Here is an 18,703-nt window from a genome sequence, read left to right on the forward strand (position 1 = left end):
TGATTAAAAAAAGTGATCAGAACAGAGCCGTTGGATGGCCATTCCACGCTTTCCCCACTCTGTAACGGGTTCGATATAGCGGGGTTTTGTGCCTGATATAAAACGTGTAACACGTTAGCCCGCCTACTTTGCAAATTCCTGCCGGCCTAAGCGACGCGGTCGCGGTCACCCTCACCCACCGGATCGCTGGGGCCCGCTAAAGGAGAGTGGCGACAGGTAGGAGAGGAGTCGGGTCCACAGCATCTGCCAGCGACGACCACAAAACGACGAGTTGGGTGGCGGAACGGAGTCCAACTCCTGCAGTTATTTGCTTCGTAACAGATCGCTTTCGGGCCCGTTTTATTCCGGATTAAAGAACTGTTACGTAGCTTTCTCGGCTTCTTTCCTTTTCTAATGCTGCATGTCGCAGCCTGCTGCGCTGTTGGCGTGAGGAAGCTACTAAAGAGGAGAGAGGGCAGGGAGATCGCGAGAGGACGGAGGACTAGGGTCGGCGATGGCCTTGCCCGGACGGCAGAGACCGGCGGCGGAGTCGGGGGCGGCGGTTGGTAGGGATGCGTTGCTGGCGGCGCCGCCCAAGGTGTCGCGGCGGGTGCTGCTCCGGGTCGCGTCGGTCGCGTGCGGCGTGCAGTTCGGATGGGCGCTCCAGCTCTCGCTTCTCACCCCCTACGTGCAGGAGCTTGGGATTCCCCACCAGTTCGCGAGCCTCGTGTGGCTCTGCGGGCCTCTCTCGGGCCTCCTTGTCCAGCCCTTCGTCGGCCACATGAGCGATCGGTGCGCTAGTTCGCTAGGCCGCCGCCGGCCCTTTATAATCGGCGGAGCCTTGTCCATTGCTCTATCCGTTCTCTTGGTCGGATACTCCGCGGACATCGGCCGCATCCTCGGCGATCCCGGAGGCGGGGAGACGCGGTACGGGGCGATCGCTGTCTATCTAGTAGGGTTTTGGCTTCTCGACGTGGGGAACAACACTACCCAGGGCCCCTGCAGAGCCCTGCTTGCAGATCTCACAGGTTCGTTGATATTCATCTACTCTGCCTTCGTCGATCTAGCTTCTTTCAAAGTGATTTTTCGATTGCCAGAAGTCCCCTGTTGTGATTTTTGGGTTGTCCACACATGATCAAATTTCACTTAGATTAGACAAGTAAAACTGCGGAGTGACTTCCGGTGTTTTCGATCGACATTTATCCTTCAGACAGCGGTTCTAGTTTGGAAGCAGAGAAACGGTTCTGAATTTGGTGCAATGTGTGTAGCAGCGTCGGAAGATAGGTAGCTTAATCTGTAGGATTGTGAATCACAAAAATACAAGAATAGCCATCTTAAGGACCACTTCTCCCAAATACTACAAAAATCCCTCTCGCTGTTGGTGGGCGACATGGACTGCCACTTAGCCACTTTTCTGAATGTCTATTCTTTTCATATTGACACGCATTATTGACTTCGGCAACAAGAAGTATCAGATCACATTATAATAAAATCATCATCTTTACATGGGTAAGCATAAACTCAAGATGAAAGCCTAAACCTAGAAGTACTAAAATGAGATTACACACTACACCTAACACTTCTGTCAAGTTAGGGCATCGACACTATCCATGCTCAATTTTTATTCCATGAACTAGAAATGTTGATTAAGATACGATCATAAGAAAACAAAAAATAATAATATTAGGGAGGCGAAATACAACTTAAGGAGTCAATGAACCATTGAACTGAAGGTCTACAGTGCCAAAAACAACTCTACTCATGGAACTTTGTATGAATTTTCCTCCAAATGGGAAGCGCAATCAAAGGATGCTGGGCGTCTGGGCTGGCCGTTGCGTGCACTTCCTGATTTACCCTGGTGGCCGGTGGGAAACTTCCGTAGGGCCGGGCCGGTCACCCCCAGAGATAGTCAATGAGGCTAATTGGGATTTATCATTTTTTAAAAATAAATATTATTAAGTAAAAGATGATTCAATACAATGGATCTGAATCACTTTAATAGGTTGGCAATAGAATCAATTCTTCATAAAAATCTAACTTGATTATCTATTACTTTAAAAAATAAATAAATCTAAAAATACACTTGATTAGGCCATTTCTGACAGTGCAATAATGAACCCCTTTTTAATTAGGAAATCTAAATGAGGGTTCGAGGAGTAAATTCTCCTATGAGTCATCGAGTCAAAGTTCATATTCACGATTTGAAGGCAATGGGTAAAAGATATTCGGCAACAAATTTTTAGTGGTAACACATCTGCATAGTCCTCAAGAAATTTTTGTTAGGAAGTGCCCCTTTTGATAGCCACATGCTCTCTTGGGTTTGAAATGCCCGTGGGAATTCTATATCCCGACCTCTATTTTTCTGTGGGACGTCGACCATCAACCATGCCGTTACCTGGGATAATTTTTGCCTTCCCCAGATTCGAATTCTAGACCTGCAGGCTAAAGTCCTGTTGAATCTGATAACCAAGTGAGAAGAGCCATGATTGAAAGATCTTTTTTATTGTAACGACCCGGCCCGTCCGCCCATGGGAATTCTACTTATCCCGACTCCTATTTTTCTATGGGTCATGGGTCGTCGACCATCGACCGTGCCGTTACCTACTAAGACTTTCCACCCCTGCCCAATGGATTTTTGCCTTCCCCAGATTCGAACTCTAGACCTGCAGGCTAAAATACTAAAGTTTCTTGAATCTGGTTACCAGATTCAAGGAACTTTAGTACTTTAGCCTGCAGGTCTAGAGTTCAAATCTAACTTTAGTACTTTAGCCTGCAGGTCTAGAGTTCGAATCTAGGGAAGGCAAAAATCCACTGGACGGGGTGGAAAGTCCTAGTAGGTAACTGCACGGTCGATGGTCGACGGTCCATGACCCACAGAAAAATAGGGGTCGGGATAAGTAGAATTCTCACGGGCAGACGAGCCGGGTCGTTACAATAAAAAAGATCTGGATCATGGCTCTTCTCACTTGGTTATCAGATTCAAGGAACTTTAGGACTTTAGCCTGCAGGTCTAGAATTCGAATCTGGGGAAGGCAAAAATCCACTGGGCAGGGGTGGAAAGTCCTAGTAGGTAACGGCATGGTCGATGGTCGACGGCCCACCCACAGAAAAATAGAGGTCGGGATAAGTAGAATTCCCACGGGCGAACGGGCCGGGTCGTTACAAAATGCCCTTTGTGGAGAAAACAAACCCAAGAGAGCATGTGGCTATCAAAAGGGGCACTTCTCTAGGTTAACAAACAATTTCTTGAGGACTATGCAGATGTGTTACCACTAAAAATTTGTTGCCGAATATCTTTTACCCATTGCCTTCAAATCGTGAATATGAACTTTGACTCGATGACTCATAGGATTGAATTTACTCTCAAACCGGATCAGACTCTAACCCTCATTTGGATTTCCTAGGGTAAAATCCCTTTCTCAAAAAGGGGTTGAAACTCAAACACCATTAACGGTGCACAAGGCAACAAGTAGGGTCAGACCAAACACCAATGTCAGAAATGGCCTAATCAAGCTTGGCACAAGATAAGTAAAACAATCTTAATGCATGTCAAGCCCACTCAAGGCCGACTGTGGCAAGAGCAAGGAAAACACCAATGTCAGAATGGTCAGGTCAGATCATGCATAACAAAATCAAAGAAAGTTTGCGCCTCCAAGACTTACGAATGCCTCACTGCCATGTTCTCAAGCCTATGCCCCTCAACTTTCTTGGTCTTGGAGGTTCCTCGATCATGAAGTCATTAGGGCTAGGAGGGTTTGGGAGTAGGCATCAGGAATATGGCGAAAACCCAAATAGCCCTAATAGACTGGCTGATTGGGCACTAGCTTTCCTTGATTTTTGTTATGCTAAGTTAACCTATATCTTGGTTCAATTAGGTTAGGAGATTAGGTTGGATCGGCAATAGTTTGATAGTTTGCTCAGTGTATTTAAAGACAAGCATTTTCTCTCCTGTTATGAGTTATCAAGAGATCATAAAGTCTAAGCCTATAAAGGATGATATAAACAATGTTCGTGGGGAGGATGTCATACTAAATTTTATGGATATAAGGGCTCATCTCAATAGAGACTGATATTGTTTTAAGTTTATCCAACCCCATAGGTTCAGCCCTTACAGTCCTCAGAGTGAGATCACCAAGGAGCTTGCCCCCCTTAAAGATTAGCTGATCCTTTGTATTGTTCAGGGTTGTGTCCTTGTGTGAGTAAGCATAAATTATAATTCAGATTTGATTCAGTTAACTATTAAGCCATGGTCAAACGAGCTGTCATCAATCACCCTTAGCAGTTCATGAGCATTTGTTTCCTAACAACTTGGTCAACGTCTAATTCTAGTTAGTCCATAGTCTAACTGAATCTGGCATGGTTGTACGACCCCTTTGTTGCAGTGGTTGAGACAACCTCTATCGAAGAAATTGGTTACAAAGTTAAGATTCCACAGTAGCATTATTTATTAAAGTAACTTCCTATATTTGCTCCTTAAAGAAAAAATCTAAATCCAACATGGTCAGTGTTTAAGTTGTTTCATAAAGCTCGATAAGCTAACTAATCCCAAATTTTTCATGTTTTTCCTGCAATTTCAGGGAAAGATCACAGACGGACACGTGTAGCTAATGCTTACTTTTCACTCTTCATGGCACTGGGAAATATACTTGGCTTTGCTGCTGGCTCATTTAGCCATTGGTATAGCATATTTCCCTTCAATGTCACTTCAGCATGCAGCATAAATTGTGCCAACCTCAAATCTGCTTTTCTTCTTGATGTTGTCCTTCTTTTGATCACCACATGTATTAGTGTGTCATCAGCAAAGGAAATTCCTCTTTCTTCTGCTAACAAAGTTATGACTTCTGTCGAAGGTTCAACAGTGCAGTCAGATAATGGACATGAGGCTTTTCTATGGGAATTATTTGGTTCTTGTAGGTATCTTACACTCCCTGTTTGGATGGTTCTCATTGCGACTGCACTTACTTGGATAGGTTGGTTTCCCTTCACCCTTTTTGATACTGATTGGATGGGCCGGGAAATTTACAAAGGAGACCCAGACGAAGGACAAATGTATCAAACTGGAGTGAGAATGGGGGCTACTGGTCTCATGTTAAATTCTATTGTTCTAGGTTTTACTTCAGTGGTTTTGGAAAAACTCTGCAGGAAGTTTGGTGCTGGCTTGATTTGGGGAATTTCCAACATTATCATGTTCTTTTGTTTTCTTGCAATGCTTATAATATCTTCTCTGGCAAAGAATATTGATTACCCACCAAATGGTCTTCCTCCAAGTGGTATTGTTATTGCTGCACTTGTTATTTTTACAATCCTTGGGGCACCTTTGGCTGTAAGTGATTTCTGTAATTGTTTAGTGTTGATGGAAATATATTGTTACTTGTTTAACTACTATTTTGCAGGTTACCTACACTATTCCTTATGCAATGATATCCGCACGTATAGAACCGTTGGGGCTTGGCCAGGGTGAGTGGCTCATCACTTCTTTTTTGTGCATTTTCCTTGTTATGTGTAAATTGTTTAGCGTTAACACCTCTCATTGCTACAGGGTTATCAATGGGCATATTGAATCTGGCAATTGTTGTACCTCAGGTAGACATTTTCGATCTTCTATATTTTTCTTTATTCACAGAATAATGATTAAAGTATGACAAATTTCAAGCAGGCTTAGGCCAAGTAGCAACAAAGCTACTGCGTGAACTCGAACCATTTTTTTGTATGTGATATTCTCATCCCTGATTTTGTATAGAATTTAAGGTAATCAAGTGTCAAAAGTCTATGACATGTCTCTTTCATTTGATTTAGTGTTTCACCTTGCTAGAGATGTTTAACACAGAAATGACAGAATTTTGTTGAAGAATCTTAACACCCCTTTCATTTCTGTAATTTTCATTTTTTTAATCCTTACCATTGTTGATAAAGGTAGACAAAAGTAGAAATTACCATGGAAAGCTTTTAAGAACCTTTGACTGTTTTTTATACAATCCTCACGGCACCTTTGGTCCTACATCTCAGTTAAAAATTATTATATCAATGCAGTAGGTAAAATTAGAAGTAGATCTTATGATATACCTCTTATCACTTATTTAATACAATAATCTTATTATCTTTGATATGTCACTGATGCAACTTTGTCCTATATCAGATGGTTGTGTCTGTTGGAAGTGGGCCTTTGGATCAGTTATTTGGAGGTGGCAATTCACCAGCTTTTGCTGTAGGAGCAATTGCAGCTTTTGCTAGCGGTCTTGTGGCAATTGTTGGTCTGCCTCCTCAATCCATCATTACTCGTGCCACTACTGTTGTCCGAAGGGGTCCAAGATAAGTATTTCTATTTTTAAAACCGCTCCATCTAGATTGCCAAAGGATAGCTGCTACACAGAATTTACATGCATATATTCTGTTTTCCTAACTTTTTAAGGAATGTGTTCTTCTCTAGCTTTCTATTTAAAATTGTCTGCTGTAGTTAACTTGGGTGAAAGAATAGACAACCGAAAAGTAGGTTGATTGATTATTGGGTAGAGAAAGACCAAAGAAATTTACTTTCTTAAAAGACATTTAAATGCTATAAGTATTAGCAATTACATATAGCTCATCATCAAGAAAAGAGGCAATGCCAATCTTGAGGGATTAGTTCATGTCAAATATATATTTAGCGAGCTACATTCTCAATCCCATGGGATTAGTTCATGTGAAATATACATTATGGAGATCTACATTTCAAGTTCAAACATTGAATATCTTCTAGGTCCAGAAATGTATGGATATTCTTATTCTTTGGCGAAAAAGCCAATGTTAGTAATGAGCCCATGTATTTTATGATTGAAACAGAGAGTAGAAAAGGTTAGATATCAAGACAACTAGATCACATCATTAAACAAACGATGCACTTGGTCCTACTTCGAGTCTAAGACTGAACCAATTCTGTCCAAAATTATTACGGAAAGCTTACCCTTTTTTCCCATGTTTTGTCCTGAGATTTTTAGCAATTGAAGCCATCTGAAAATCTATGGTTATAGCAAATATTCTCAACTTTACATTAAGTTAATAGCCAGTATACATCCAAAAACTACAGTAAAATCAAGTAGTAGATTTGCATGCATGATCAAGTATGCTTTCTTCAAGTAAATATCTTTTAATCCCAACAAGATAAGACTAGGCTTTTCTTTGACCATGTCGTTTTCATTCTTCTGCTTTAGTTTGTGGTTGACTATGACAACTGATAAAAAAACTTAATCTACAGGACTTTGAACACATAACTGGCGTTTCTGTCATTATTATTCTTCCTTCGATTGTCTCATTTACATAGAGATGGCAAGAACGTCGTGGAAGCCCTATCGTAACTGGAGATTGTCATTTGTCATTCTGGACTACTTAAGTTATTATGGGTGATTGGATAATCTTAGCCAGACGCGATGGCCTCCAGCCCGAGATGGTAGTGGCCATTATTGATTGCGCAACCTAAAGAGTAAAAAAAAAGAGAGATCCATAAAAAAAAACCCTTTTGTATTCTTATCTTGCTTGCAAACGTCGTTACATTCTTCATGGTATTGCCTACATTGTAATATCACACACAATAAGAGAGTGGAATTTACTTGTAAGTTTGCTTGCAAATTGCTTACATTCAATAATTGTTTCCTTGTCCTCTGCCAAAAACGAATCTTTGCGTCTACTTGTGCTCTTTAATCATCTTAATTCAAATTACATGTTCTTATTGCATTATATGAATAGTTGAAGGAGAGCTTGTTGCCATGTAATTTAGTTTTTCTCTTATTGTTTTATATGAGTTCATTACAGAATGTTTTTTTATTGTGTTATATGAATTACTACACAATTAGACTTTTGCCTGATCTAGTTGGATCAAAATCTTTGTTTACTTTTTCATAAATGATTATAGAACTAATAGTATAAAACTGTTAAAATGATGAATTTGTAGAAGTAAAGAATGCTGGCTGAGAGTTTGAAAAACTTATACGTTGAATCGCCTATCAAAATATAAAAATAAAAAATAAATGGGAGACGAATGAGGTACACCCACAAAGCCGCCCCTTTTCAATGTAAACACATTTTTCATCTCCTCCCATATAAAATCTCTAACTCTATCCCACTGATGAGATCTATTTATGCTTTCCAATTTATTTCTGTGAGACATAATTAATCATCTCTAAAATTAATTAGATCGAAAAATTGACTACCTAAATTACTTTAAAAAAACAAAATAGCACAGAGAACAATACAATGTAAAATCTGCTTTCCAGCGTTACACTTTACAAATATCAGCAGCAGCAGCAAATCCCAACCGTTAAAAATTAGTTACATGAATGTTATGGCCCATTGGATCCTGTGCAAAGCTACAGCATGTTACTTGGCAGATCACCTCCTCAACTTCGTTCCTTGCTTAGTAGAAAGAAAATCTTTGGTTGGAAGGAGAAAAACCAGACAAACTACATGTATAAAAAAAAACAAATTAAAGTCATCCATAGGATGTCAACACAACACACAACCTTGAAGGTCATGTAAGCGCCCCCAAGATGTAGCACAAACAATGGATGCATAATATTACTGACGTAATGATCAGAGGTCGATTCTAGGAGGTAACGACTTATGATCGATCCCGCCATGCGCCTAACTCCTGTATACTTGAATAAACCTTCCTCTATATCCGTAGGACCGATTCTAAGAGGACCGTTGAGGTAGCGGATTTACTTTTTTTGAAGCTCATGTAAGCTTGCCCCCAAAGCGTAATACAGACAATAGACACATGGTGTTATTAGCGTAATAGTCAAGAGTCGATTTCCAAGAGTTGATGACCTACATGGTCAACACCCATCCTACGTCTAACATCTGTACACCTGAATAAACCTCCCTCCATATCCGTGGGACCGACTCTAAAAAGACCATTGAGATGAGAGGGCAGATCTATCTTTTTGAAGGTCCTGTAAGCTATTCTTGATTCTAGGTTTTTTTTCTTGATTTCCGCAACTGAATTAAAGTAGTTAGAAGCTATCTCATACCTGTAAGCCTTGTGTAGCAACTTGCTCAGGAATAAACCCTATGCAATGTGATTAGTGAGTTTATCAGGTACCAATTGCCTCTTGGTTTTGCAAACACAGTTATTAAGATAGATAGGTGATCTTTTTATTTTTCACATTTTACATTGTGTTATTCAACTCTATCTCTTGCTCCATTTTGAATCTCAAAATGAGTGTGCTCTATAGTTATCTTGAATACTCGATATTAGATTCACAAATAGTCGCACGAGATCTATTGCAAATAAAATCATAGGCTTTGTTTATTAGAGGAGAAAGGAGAGATCTTAGGAAAGAAAAATATTGATATGTTGTTCGCTTGAAGAGTGTAGGAAACATGTAAAGTGGGAAGATCAACATGTTATTTGACAAAATTAGATTATGATTCAATATTTCATATCATATGGCAGTTGGACCTATATCACATCTCAATTGAGCTGATAGGATTTCTAAACAAAAAATTTTCTCAATCAAATCTGAGAGATAAAGATGAGACACTTGGTAAATGATTTGATCTTGACAATCAAATCTGAGGAGTATTAGTTGATCTTGACAACCATGCTATATACATATAACTTGAGTGATTAAACCTAATTTTTTCCATCTACACCAAATTTTTGGAGGAAAAACCCACTTATAGTGACAAACATCCAAGAAGAAGATGGAACTGTTGAGGTAGCAGGAGACTGAAGGAACCACGGAAGAATATGCATTTGCTGAAGAGAGAAGACATGTGGCTTTCCAGCTTGTGCGAAGGGTGAGATCATGAGGTTTGAAGGACAAAAGTATGAATTAGGTATTGATTCTGATACCATGTGAATATTGTAATAAATCTTATCTATATGTTATCTTTACATCCACATCCACGTAGGTTGTGTATCTACCATGATGTCCACACATGTTTACAATTAAGTTCCAAACAAATGTAGCCACCACACAATCTAAAGCGATGACAAGCGGAGATACGGCAAGTTTCCACATCAGAAATGGCAAATCAGCACGTAGCCAATGGCAGAACTCTTATCCGATCTTCTTATCCGACACTGTCAATATACCTCCATCCGATCCAAATCCAATGGCACCCAGCAAACAGAGGGGGAAATGGCAGCATCTCTGCAAGCCGCCGCCACGCTGATGCAACCGTCCAAGGTCGGCGCTGCCGGCCGAAGCATCGCAGGGCAGCCGGTGAGGTCTTCTTCTCACCTTTCTAAGGCGTTTGGGTTCGAGCCGGCCGCCGCCAGGGTCTCTTGTTCCTTACATTCCGACCTCCGAGATTTGGCGCAGAAGTGCACTGACGGCGCCAAGCTCGCCGGCCTCGCATTGGCCGCCTCCGCCCTCGTCGTCTCCGTACGTGTGCAAAAAAGAAAAAGAAAAAAAAAAGGGATCAGTTTTCTGTTAATTGATGTCTAGTTTGTTGATCGATGCCCGCGGTGGTGATTGACAGGGAGCGAGCGCAGAGGGGTGCCGAAGAGGCTGACGTACGATGAGATCCAGAGCAAGACGTACATGGAGGTGAAGGGGACGGGGACGGCGAACCAGTGCCCGACCATCGACGGCGGCGTGGACTCCTTCGCCTTCAAGCCCGGGAAGTACAACGCCAAGAAGTTGTGTCTGGAGCCGACGTCGTTCACGGTGAAGGCGGAGGGAGTGGCGAAGAACGCGCCGGCGGAGTTCCAGAAGACGAAGCTAATGACCCGGCTGACGTACACGCTGGACGAGATCGAGGGCCCCTTCGAGGTGGGCCCCGACGGAAACGTCAAGTTCGAGGAGAAGGACGGCATCGACTACGCGGCGGTGACGGTGCAGCTGCCCGGCGGCGAGCGCGTGCCGTTCCTGTTCACCGTCAAGCAGCTGGTGGCGACGGGCAAACCGGAGAGCTTCAGCGGGAAGTTCCTGGTGCCCTCCTACCGGGGCTCCTCCTTCCTGGACCCCAAGGGCAGGGGAGGCTCCACCGGGTACGACAACGCCGTGGCGCTGCCCGCCGGCGGCAGGGGAGACGAGGAGGAGCTGAGCAAGGAGAACATCAAGAACGTCTCCTCCTCCACGGGCAACATCACGCTCAGCGTCAGCAAGAGCAAGCCGGAGACCGGCGAGGTCATCGGCGTCTTCGAGAGCGTGCAGCCGTCCGACACCGATCTGGGTGCCAAGACCCCGAAAGAGGTGAAGATTCAGGGCATCTGGTACGCCCAGCTGGAGTAGTAGAACAAACCTATCAATTGTAATCAGAAATCGCCTTCTTCCTGCCGCCGATCATCTTCATCATCCTCTTGTTCTTCGCCTCAACTGTAACTTTTTGAAAAGAATGTAATATAAAGTATCTAAGCAGGGCGATTGCAGTGAAGATGCAAACGAGCATCGACAAGAAGGCAGAAATCTCACAGTAATTCTAGAATAATGCCGCAAATGAATCGTACATGAAGTTGCAAATTCAAAGATCTCGAGTTAATAACTAAGAATTTCTTTAGCTTCATGATTCATAAAAGAGGGCAATTCAGAGACAGTTCATTCAGATTTTAAATTTTGATTTGAGGATAATATCACAAACTCTATCGGAAATAATATCTTCATCTCTCTCTAAAACTGGGAATGGAAGCTAATGACAGATAAATTATCAAAAATTTAAGATACTGAAAAGCCTTGAGGTTTGGTCTAAGCTCTTGTATCCAAGAACTTATATAATTTAAATCCTTAAATTGACTAGGGTACCTCTCAAAGTCTTAAGAAGAATTACCAAGATTGTAATACAATACACATGCTCCAAAGCAAACCCAAGATTATAATATCTCTTCGAGTTTTCGACTCCTTGATTTGGGCTAACCATGCTTAAGTCATCGGATGGTCCCCTTCATCCGGTCTACTTGCTCTCGAAGCCTTTAAGCTCGTCCTTGATCCAAGCTATCTACTATTGAGTCGTCTGAGTGTACAATTGATATAGGCTACTTGCTTATCTTCCACATGCTCTAAGCACCTCCTAGATCTACGCACCTCCTCTTCGACCTCTATAGCTCTACATCCACTCAATTCGAACCGCCTACCTCAAGTCCAATTCGTCTAGCACGACTAATTTGTCCACACCTAACTCAAGTCCTATTGCTAAATCATCAAAACAACAATCTACTAACACAAGGGAGGAACCATTTCTTTAATAGTAACAAATATTTATAAAGCCCAACTTTATCATATTTCTACAGGGAAAGCTCTAGTAGCAAGAGGGTTTTCCTCAAAGGATTTGTGACTGTTAAGATTGTCGAGGGATCGGGAACTCTGTTTCAGAGAATGGGTTTTGATTTGCGTTCTCCGATCGGATTTAGGATTGGCGGGGACGCATGATTCGTGGGAGCCCCAGATTAAGGGGTTGACGGGAGAAGTGGAGGCGAATGACGACTTGCCGGCAGCGCACGATCGTGGATCGGAAGCATCCGATGAGGAGGAGGCGCAGGATGGGATCGAGCTATGCTGCTTCGATAACCGTGGGATGGGTCGAGAGCTCTGTTGCCAGTCACAAATCTGAATACACGTACGCCGCCTCTCAGTTGTTATCTTGTTCTTCCTATCTGACTGATTTATGCCCTTTTCCTCCTTTTCTGGCATCAGGAAATGTCATATTTTTCCCCCTTTGTTCCTTTAGTTTTTCAAATTCCGGCCATTTTGGAATTTCATTTATTGCCTCAGGGAATGGATTCGATGCTATAAAACTTTTGTTTGTTCAAGGACTAACCGTCTAGACAACATAGATTTCTACAAGTTTTTGAGGTGAACTACATAGACAAATTTTGGACAAATTCTGTCCAAAATTATTACGGAAAGCTTACCCTTTTTTCCCATGTTTTGTCCTGAGATTTTTAGCAATTGAAGCCATCTGAAAATCTATGGTTATATAAAATATTCTCAATTTTACATTAAGTTAATAGCCAGTATACATCCAAAAACTACAGTAAAATCAAGTAGTCATCTGCTGGATTTGCATGCATGATCAAGTATGCTTTCTTCAAGTAAATATCTTTTAATCCCAACAAGGTAAGACTAGGCTTTTCTTTGACCATGTCGTTTTCATTCTTCTGCTTTAGTTTAGTGGTTGATTATGACAACTGATAAAAAAACTTAATTTACAGGACTTTGAACACATAACTGGCGTTTCTGTCATTATTATTCTTCCTTCGATTGTCTCATTTACATAGAGATGGCAAGAACGTCGTGGAAGCCCTATCGTAACTGGAGATTGTCATTTGTCATTCTGGACTACTTGAGTTATTATGGGTGATTGGATAATCTTAGCCAGACGCGATGGCCTCCAGCCCGAGATGGTAGTGGCCATTATTGATTGCGCAACCTAAAGAGAAAAAAAAAGAGAGATCCATAAAAAAAACCCTTTTGTATTCTTATCTTGCTTGCAAACGTCGTTACATTCTTCATGGTATTGCCTACATTGTAATATCACACACAATAAGAGAGTGGAATTTACTTGTAAGTTTGCTTGCAAATTGCTTACATTCAATAATTGTTTCCTTGTCCTCTGCCAAAAACGAATCTTTGCGTCTACTTGTGCTCTTTAATCATCTTAATTCAAATTACATGTTCTTATTGCATTATATGAATAGTTGAAGGAGAGCTTGTTGCCATGTAATTTAGAAATCATAGGTTCAAGTTTCAAAAACAGTCTCTTACAATGTAAGATAAGATAAGATTATGCATAACAAATCATTTCTCAGAACAGGAGTTCATGTATATCAGAATGTTTTTTTTATTGTGTTATATGAATTACTACACAATTAGACTTTTGCCTAACCTAGATCTACGTTTGGTTGGATCAAAATCTTTGTTTACTTTCAGAGATAATCATGGAACTAATTGAGATTTATCATTTTTTTTTATAGAATCGATCGTATAAAACTGTTACAATGAAGAATTTGTAGAGGTAAAGAATGCTGGCTGAGAGTTTGAAAAACTTATACGTTGAATCGCCTATCAAAATATAAAAATAAAAAATAAATGGGAGACGAACGAGGAACACCCACAAAGCCGCCCCTTTTCAATGTAAACACATTTTTCATCTCCTCCGATATAAAATTTCTAACTCTATCCCACTGATGAGATCTATTTATGCTTTCCAATTTACTTCTGTGAGACATAATTAATCATCTCTAAAATTAATTAGATCGAAAAATTGAATACCTAAATTACTTTTAAAAAACAAAATAGCACAGAGAACAATACAATGTAAAATCTGCTTTCCAGCGTTACACTTTACAAATATCAGCAGCAGCAGCAAATCCCAACCGTTAAAAATTAGTTACATGAATGTTATGGCCCATTGGATCCTGTGAAAAGCTACAGCATGTTACTTGGCAGATCACCTCCTCATCTTCGTTCCTTGCTTAGTAGAAAGAAAATCTTTGGTTGGAAGGAGACAAACCAGACAAACTACACGTATAAAAAAACAAATTAAACTGATCCAAAAGATGTTGAGACAACACACAACTTTGAAGGTCAAGCACAGCCGATAGACGTATGATATTACTGGCATAATGGTCAAAAATCGATTTCCAAAAGGTGATGATATGCATGGTCAACTCCACCATGCATCTAACATCTGTGTACCTGAATAAACCTCCCTCCATATTCGTGAGACAACCCCGCTAGAAAAACCGGTTGAAGTAGCAAATCTATCTTTCTTTTTTTTTAAGGTTAAGCTATTCTTGATTCTAGGTTTTTTTTCCTGATTTCCGCAACTGAATTAAAGTAGTTAGAAGCTATCTCATACCTGTAAGCCTTGTGTAGCAACTTGCCCAGGGATAAACCCTATGCAATGTGATCAGTGAGTTTATCAGGTACCAATTGCCTCTTGGTTTTGCAAACACAGTTATTAAGATAGATAGGTGATCTTTTTATTTTTCACATTTTACATTGTGTTATTCAACTCTATCTCTTGCTCCATTTTGAATGTCAAAATGAGCGTGCTCTATAGTTATCTTGAATGCTCGACATTAGATTCACAAATAGTCGCACAAGATCTAATGGAAATAAAATCATAGGCTTTGTTTCCTAGAGGAGAAAGGAGAGATCTTAGGAAAGAAATATTATGATATGCTTGAAGAGTGTAGGAAAGATGTAAAGTGGGAAGATCAACATGTTATTTGACAAAATTAGATTATGATTCAAAATTTCATATCATATGGCAGTTGGACCTATATCACATCTCAATTGAGCTGATAGGATTTCTAAACAAAAAATTTTCTCAATCAAATCTGAGAGAGATAGATGAGACACTTGGTAGTAGCATGGTTAAATGATTTGATCTTGACAATCTCAGGTAGTGAGGTTGGGAAATTTAATATAACTGGAGTGAAATCTCTCTCACACACAATCACAGAGCGTTTATTGGGAATCAAGCTCGGAACATCCAAGAAGAAGATGGAACTGTTGAGGTAGCAGGAGACTGAAGGAACCACGGAAGATATGCATTTGCTGAAGAGAGAAAACAAGTGGCTTTCCAGCTTGTGTGAAGGGTGAGATCATGAGGTTTGAAGGGCAAAAGTATGAATTAGGTATTGATTCTGATACCATGTGAAAATTGCAATAAATCTTATCCATATGTTATCTTTACATCCACATCCACGTAGGTTGTATATCTACCATGATGTCCACACATGTTTACAATTAAGTTCCAAACAAATGCAAATTAGGACAATTTATGGGGAAAAAAAAGCATGTTTCCACACCTAAATTTCATGAACCATAGTTAGGGAGAAAAAAATCATTGTTCCTAATATCTCAATAGGCAGCTTTAAATTCATGAATAGTTACTCCACGACATGAATTCAGTAGACTAGATTTCTAGCAAGCATCAAACAAGAAAGAAAATGTTTGTGTACATAAATATAACTTCCTACAGAAACAAGCACATGCAGACAGCTAACAACTGTTGGTCCCAAGCCCAACCATGGATGAAAAAGGTGGAAGATGGTGTTAGGTTCCAGGAACCATGTAGGATATGACCTTATATAGGGCCAACAGTGTTTGTTATAAAATTAGTTTGTCATATGGTGGAGAAAAGGTAATATAGAGCTTAATTATGGAATAAGATGTGTAATGGTTGCCACTCGTTCTTGTTATAGGAAAATCAACATTGAACAATGTCAGATACTTTGGTCTATTGATAAAGGTAGTAAACTATAACTGCAATTGCATATTGCTGTGTTATACAACAAGATTAACAAACTCAGAAGTTTTAAAATAAATGATACTAATAAGCAGTTGCTCAATCTGCATGAAAAAAAAACACTAAAACTAACCTGATAACAACAATCTCCTGGCAGCTGCTATGACATATTTCTTAAATTAAGTGGAGATCTAGTAGCACGCCTGAACCATGTTCTGAATGCAGATGTTAAGTGTGGGCAGTCGTCAAGATTGCGGGTGGAGAAGCACAGGCACTGCTGCAGCAGTTCTTGAGCATTGGAGAGTGGCAAGGTGGATATAATCTTTAGGAATGTTTCCTCGAGGTCCAGGTATAGTGTTTTATCACCAACACTCTCATTTCTAAAGATATAACCAACAGGGTGTTCTTGTAAAAATATATCCTTGAGCACATTTAACACAGGAAGCCAGGTCTTCACAAGTCTCATTCTCACCTAAGACAAAGTAGTACTGTGGTTAGCTAACTTCGTCAACTTCAATGGTGAACACAACTATCCACGCCAATTTGATAGTGGCGATTCATGAATTCTGAAACAATTCTATTGTGGTTTAAACTGGGAATATGTTTAGTATTTATAACATGTTTGAGGTGATAATTGTTTAAGTTCGTTCATTCCAGTGGCTGATAGTTTTCTTGATGTTTGAAAGTTTTGCAAAGATCTTATCAAATCTGTCAACCATGCCACTAAACCAAATAATCATAAACACTTATCAGACTCAAATATGGTATGAAAGGCATGAGGAATGTGAAAACAGACCTGTTGAGGAGCCAAAGTAATCCCAGAAGCAACAGCATCAGCCAGGCGGTAGCTGCACCTTGTGACCAAAAATGCCAATCCGGGCACAATATTTCTCCAAGTATCATCCCTAAAGGTCTTGATCAAGTCAGCTGCCAGGGCCTCCTGCTCACTCCACTCCCTGACTGCCTTGTCTGCCACCCTGAGCTCCATAATCCTATCAATCAGCCAATGTAGATGCTTCACATTGACCAGCACGGCGTGCAAGTTCACCTTCTGGATCGCTTCTCTTTCATTACTATTCTCGGCGATCCTGACTTCAGGGCTGGCATACTTCCCCATGTAGTCTTTTACCCTCTCCAAGCTCGACAAGAATGCCTGACCCAGCACCCTCTCCACCAATTCCCGAGATGGGAAATCCTTCAGAATCCTCGCCACAAAGGCCTTCACGGTCGCCCCATTCAGATTCCGGCGGATCGCAGTATCAATCAACCCATGAAGCATAGCCTCAGGCATGCCATCGCATTCCCTAGAAGCTGACACCACGGGAAGAACCCTGGAAAGGAGCTCCTCGGACTCCTCTTTACCGAGCAAAGGCATCAACTTGAGGACCCTTTCTTCCTCCTCCTCAGTCCACGGCACAGCCTCGAGAAACCGGACGCAAGCCCGGACGCAATCGTCGAAGACGAGCTCCAACGCGACCGGAATCATGTCCAGCGCGTCGGAAACGGAGGCGATCGAGCCGGAGAAATCCAGCGTGTGCAGAAGCCGGAGGACCGCGACATGGGAATGGAATGGGCCACGACGACGGAGATCGTCGTCCCGGGAGATCTTGAGCGTCAATCGGACAGGAAACTCGTCGGAGGAGCCGTCAGGTTGCTTCCAGCGGTCGGAGAGAAGGCAAGAAAAATAGTGGGAGCGGCGGAGGGCGTCCGATCGAACGTAAAGGTCGAGGAAGGGGATGGGAGCGTCCAGATCGGGAATTAGGTCGTCGTGAAACTCGAGGCGGAGGGTGACGTCCGCGGTGACGGGGTCGTTGAAGCTACCTGGCATGGCGGCAGGAGGAGAGGAGGACTCATCAGCAAGAGCACCGTCGATGGAATAGAGGCGGCCGCTGCTTCCGTTCCGGTGCCTTTTCCGGTGAGACATCTCCCAAGCATGCTCTCACCGGCGGTGAAGAAAAGTCACTGGAGGGAAATAGAGAAAAGAAGGTTCCAGAAGCATATAGGCCTCTCGATAAATTTCTTTTCAAAGATATCTTTAATTTTTATGAATTTATAATAATTATAAAATCATAATTAATATGGATCAAAATAAATTTTTTATATTATAATAATTATAATTTTATCATTGTTATAATATAATATTAATAAAAATAAAATGTTATATTATAATTAATACAACAATTATAATTTTATAATTATTATAACAATACATAACAAAAATTATTTTAAAAAATAAAAAAATTAAAATGAAATAAAATATTATTTAATAATAAATAAAAAAAACTCTTTTCTTGATTCTAATTAAAAGGGAGTTCTTTTAATTTTTGCTCAAATTATATTTCACAAAATTCTCATTCTCTCAATATTAATAATTAGAGATGAAGCTATGCAAATTTTGTTAGCTTAAATATGCTAATATATTTCCATATTTTAGATTTGATTTTAGAATACATACTTATAAGGAGAGTATGTAAATATAATTGAATTAATTACGACAGAATAAATTTATTAAAATAGATCAGAATTAAATCTCAATAAAATCGAGACA

General features: G+C 40.7%; 2 protein-coding genes and 1 pseudogene across 6 annotated transcripts; 2 read left to right on the forward strand and 1 right to left on the reverse strand.

The window, feature by feature from the left end:
• The first annotated feature begins 408 nt into the window (after window positions 1-408).
• Window positions 409-7,568, forward strand: LOC141845467 (sucrose transport protein SUT2). The gene is made up of 6 exons (XM_074733518.1): window positions 409-1,007; window positions 4,557-5,302; window positions 5,373-5,436; window positions 5,519-5,562; window positions 6,116-6,288; window positions 7,209-7,568. Exons 1-6 carry the CDS (start codon window positions 494-496, stop codon window positions 7,216-7,218), a joined length of 1,551 nt encoding a protein of 516 aa, XP_074589619.1. The 5' UTR covers window positions 409-493; the 3' UTR covers window positions 7,219-7,568.
• A 599-nt stretch (window positions 7,569-8,167) lies between these two features.
• On the reverse strand, window positions 8,168-18,108 carry LOC141845468 (BTB/POZ domain-containing protein At3g05675-like). 5 transcript variants are annotated; one of them, XM_074733523.1, is made up of 3 exons: window positions 16,952-18,108; window positions 16,289-16,627; window positions 8,168-8,360 (listed from the first exon to the last, which is right to left on the reverse strand). In XM_074733523.1, the coding sequence occupies exons 1-2, from the start codon at window positions 18,077-18,079 to the stop codon at window positions 16,316-16,318; spliced, it is 1,440 nt and encodes a 479-aa protein (XP_074589624.1). In that variant the 5' UTR covers window positions 18,080-18,108; the 3' UTR covers window positions 8,168-8,360; window positions 16,289-16,315. The 5 variants fall into 5 exon arrangements, with proteins under 5 accessions (XP_074589624.1, XP_074589621.1, XP_074589622.1 ...); XM_074733520.1 differs by having other exon boundaries at window positions 8,168-8,411; XM_074733521.1 differs by lacking the exon at window positions 8,168-8,360 and adding an exon at window positions 14,161-14,366.
• On the forward strand, window positions 9,974-11,339 carry LOC141845470 (oxygen-evolving enhancer protein 1, chloroplastic-like; annotated as a pseudogene).
• Window positions 18,109-18,703: the final 595 nt, after the last annotated feature.

The sequence above is a fragment of the Curcuma longa genome, chromosome 14 (assembly GCF_044706935.1).
Source record: "Curcuma longa cultivar G26 ecotype Majalengka, Jawa Barat chromosome 14, ITB_CL_G26_1.1, whole genome shotgun sequence".
Lineage (NCBI taxonomy): Eukaryota > Viridiplantae > Streptophyta > Magnoliopsida > Zingiberales > Zingiberaceae > Curcuma > Curcuma longa.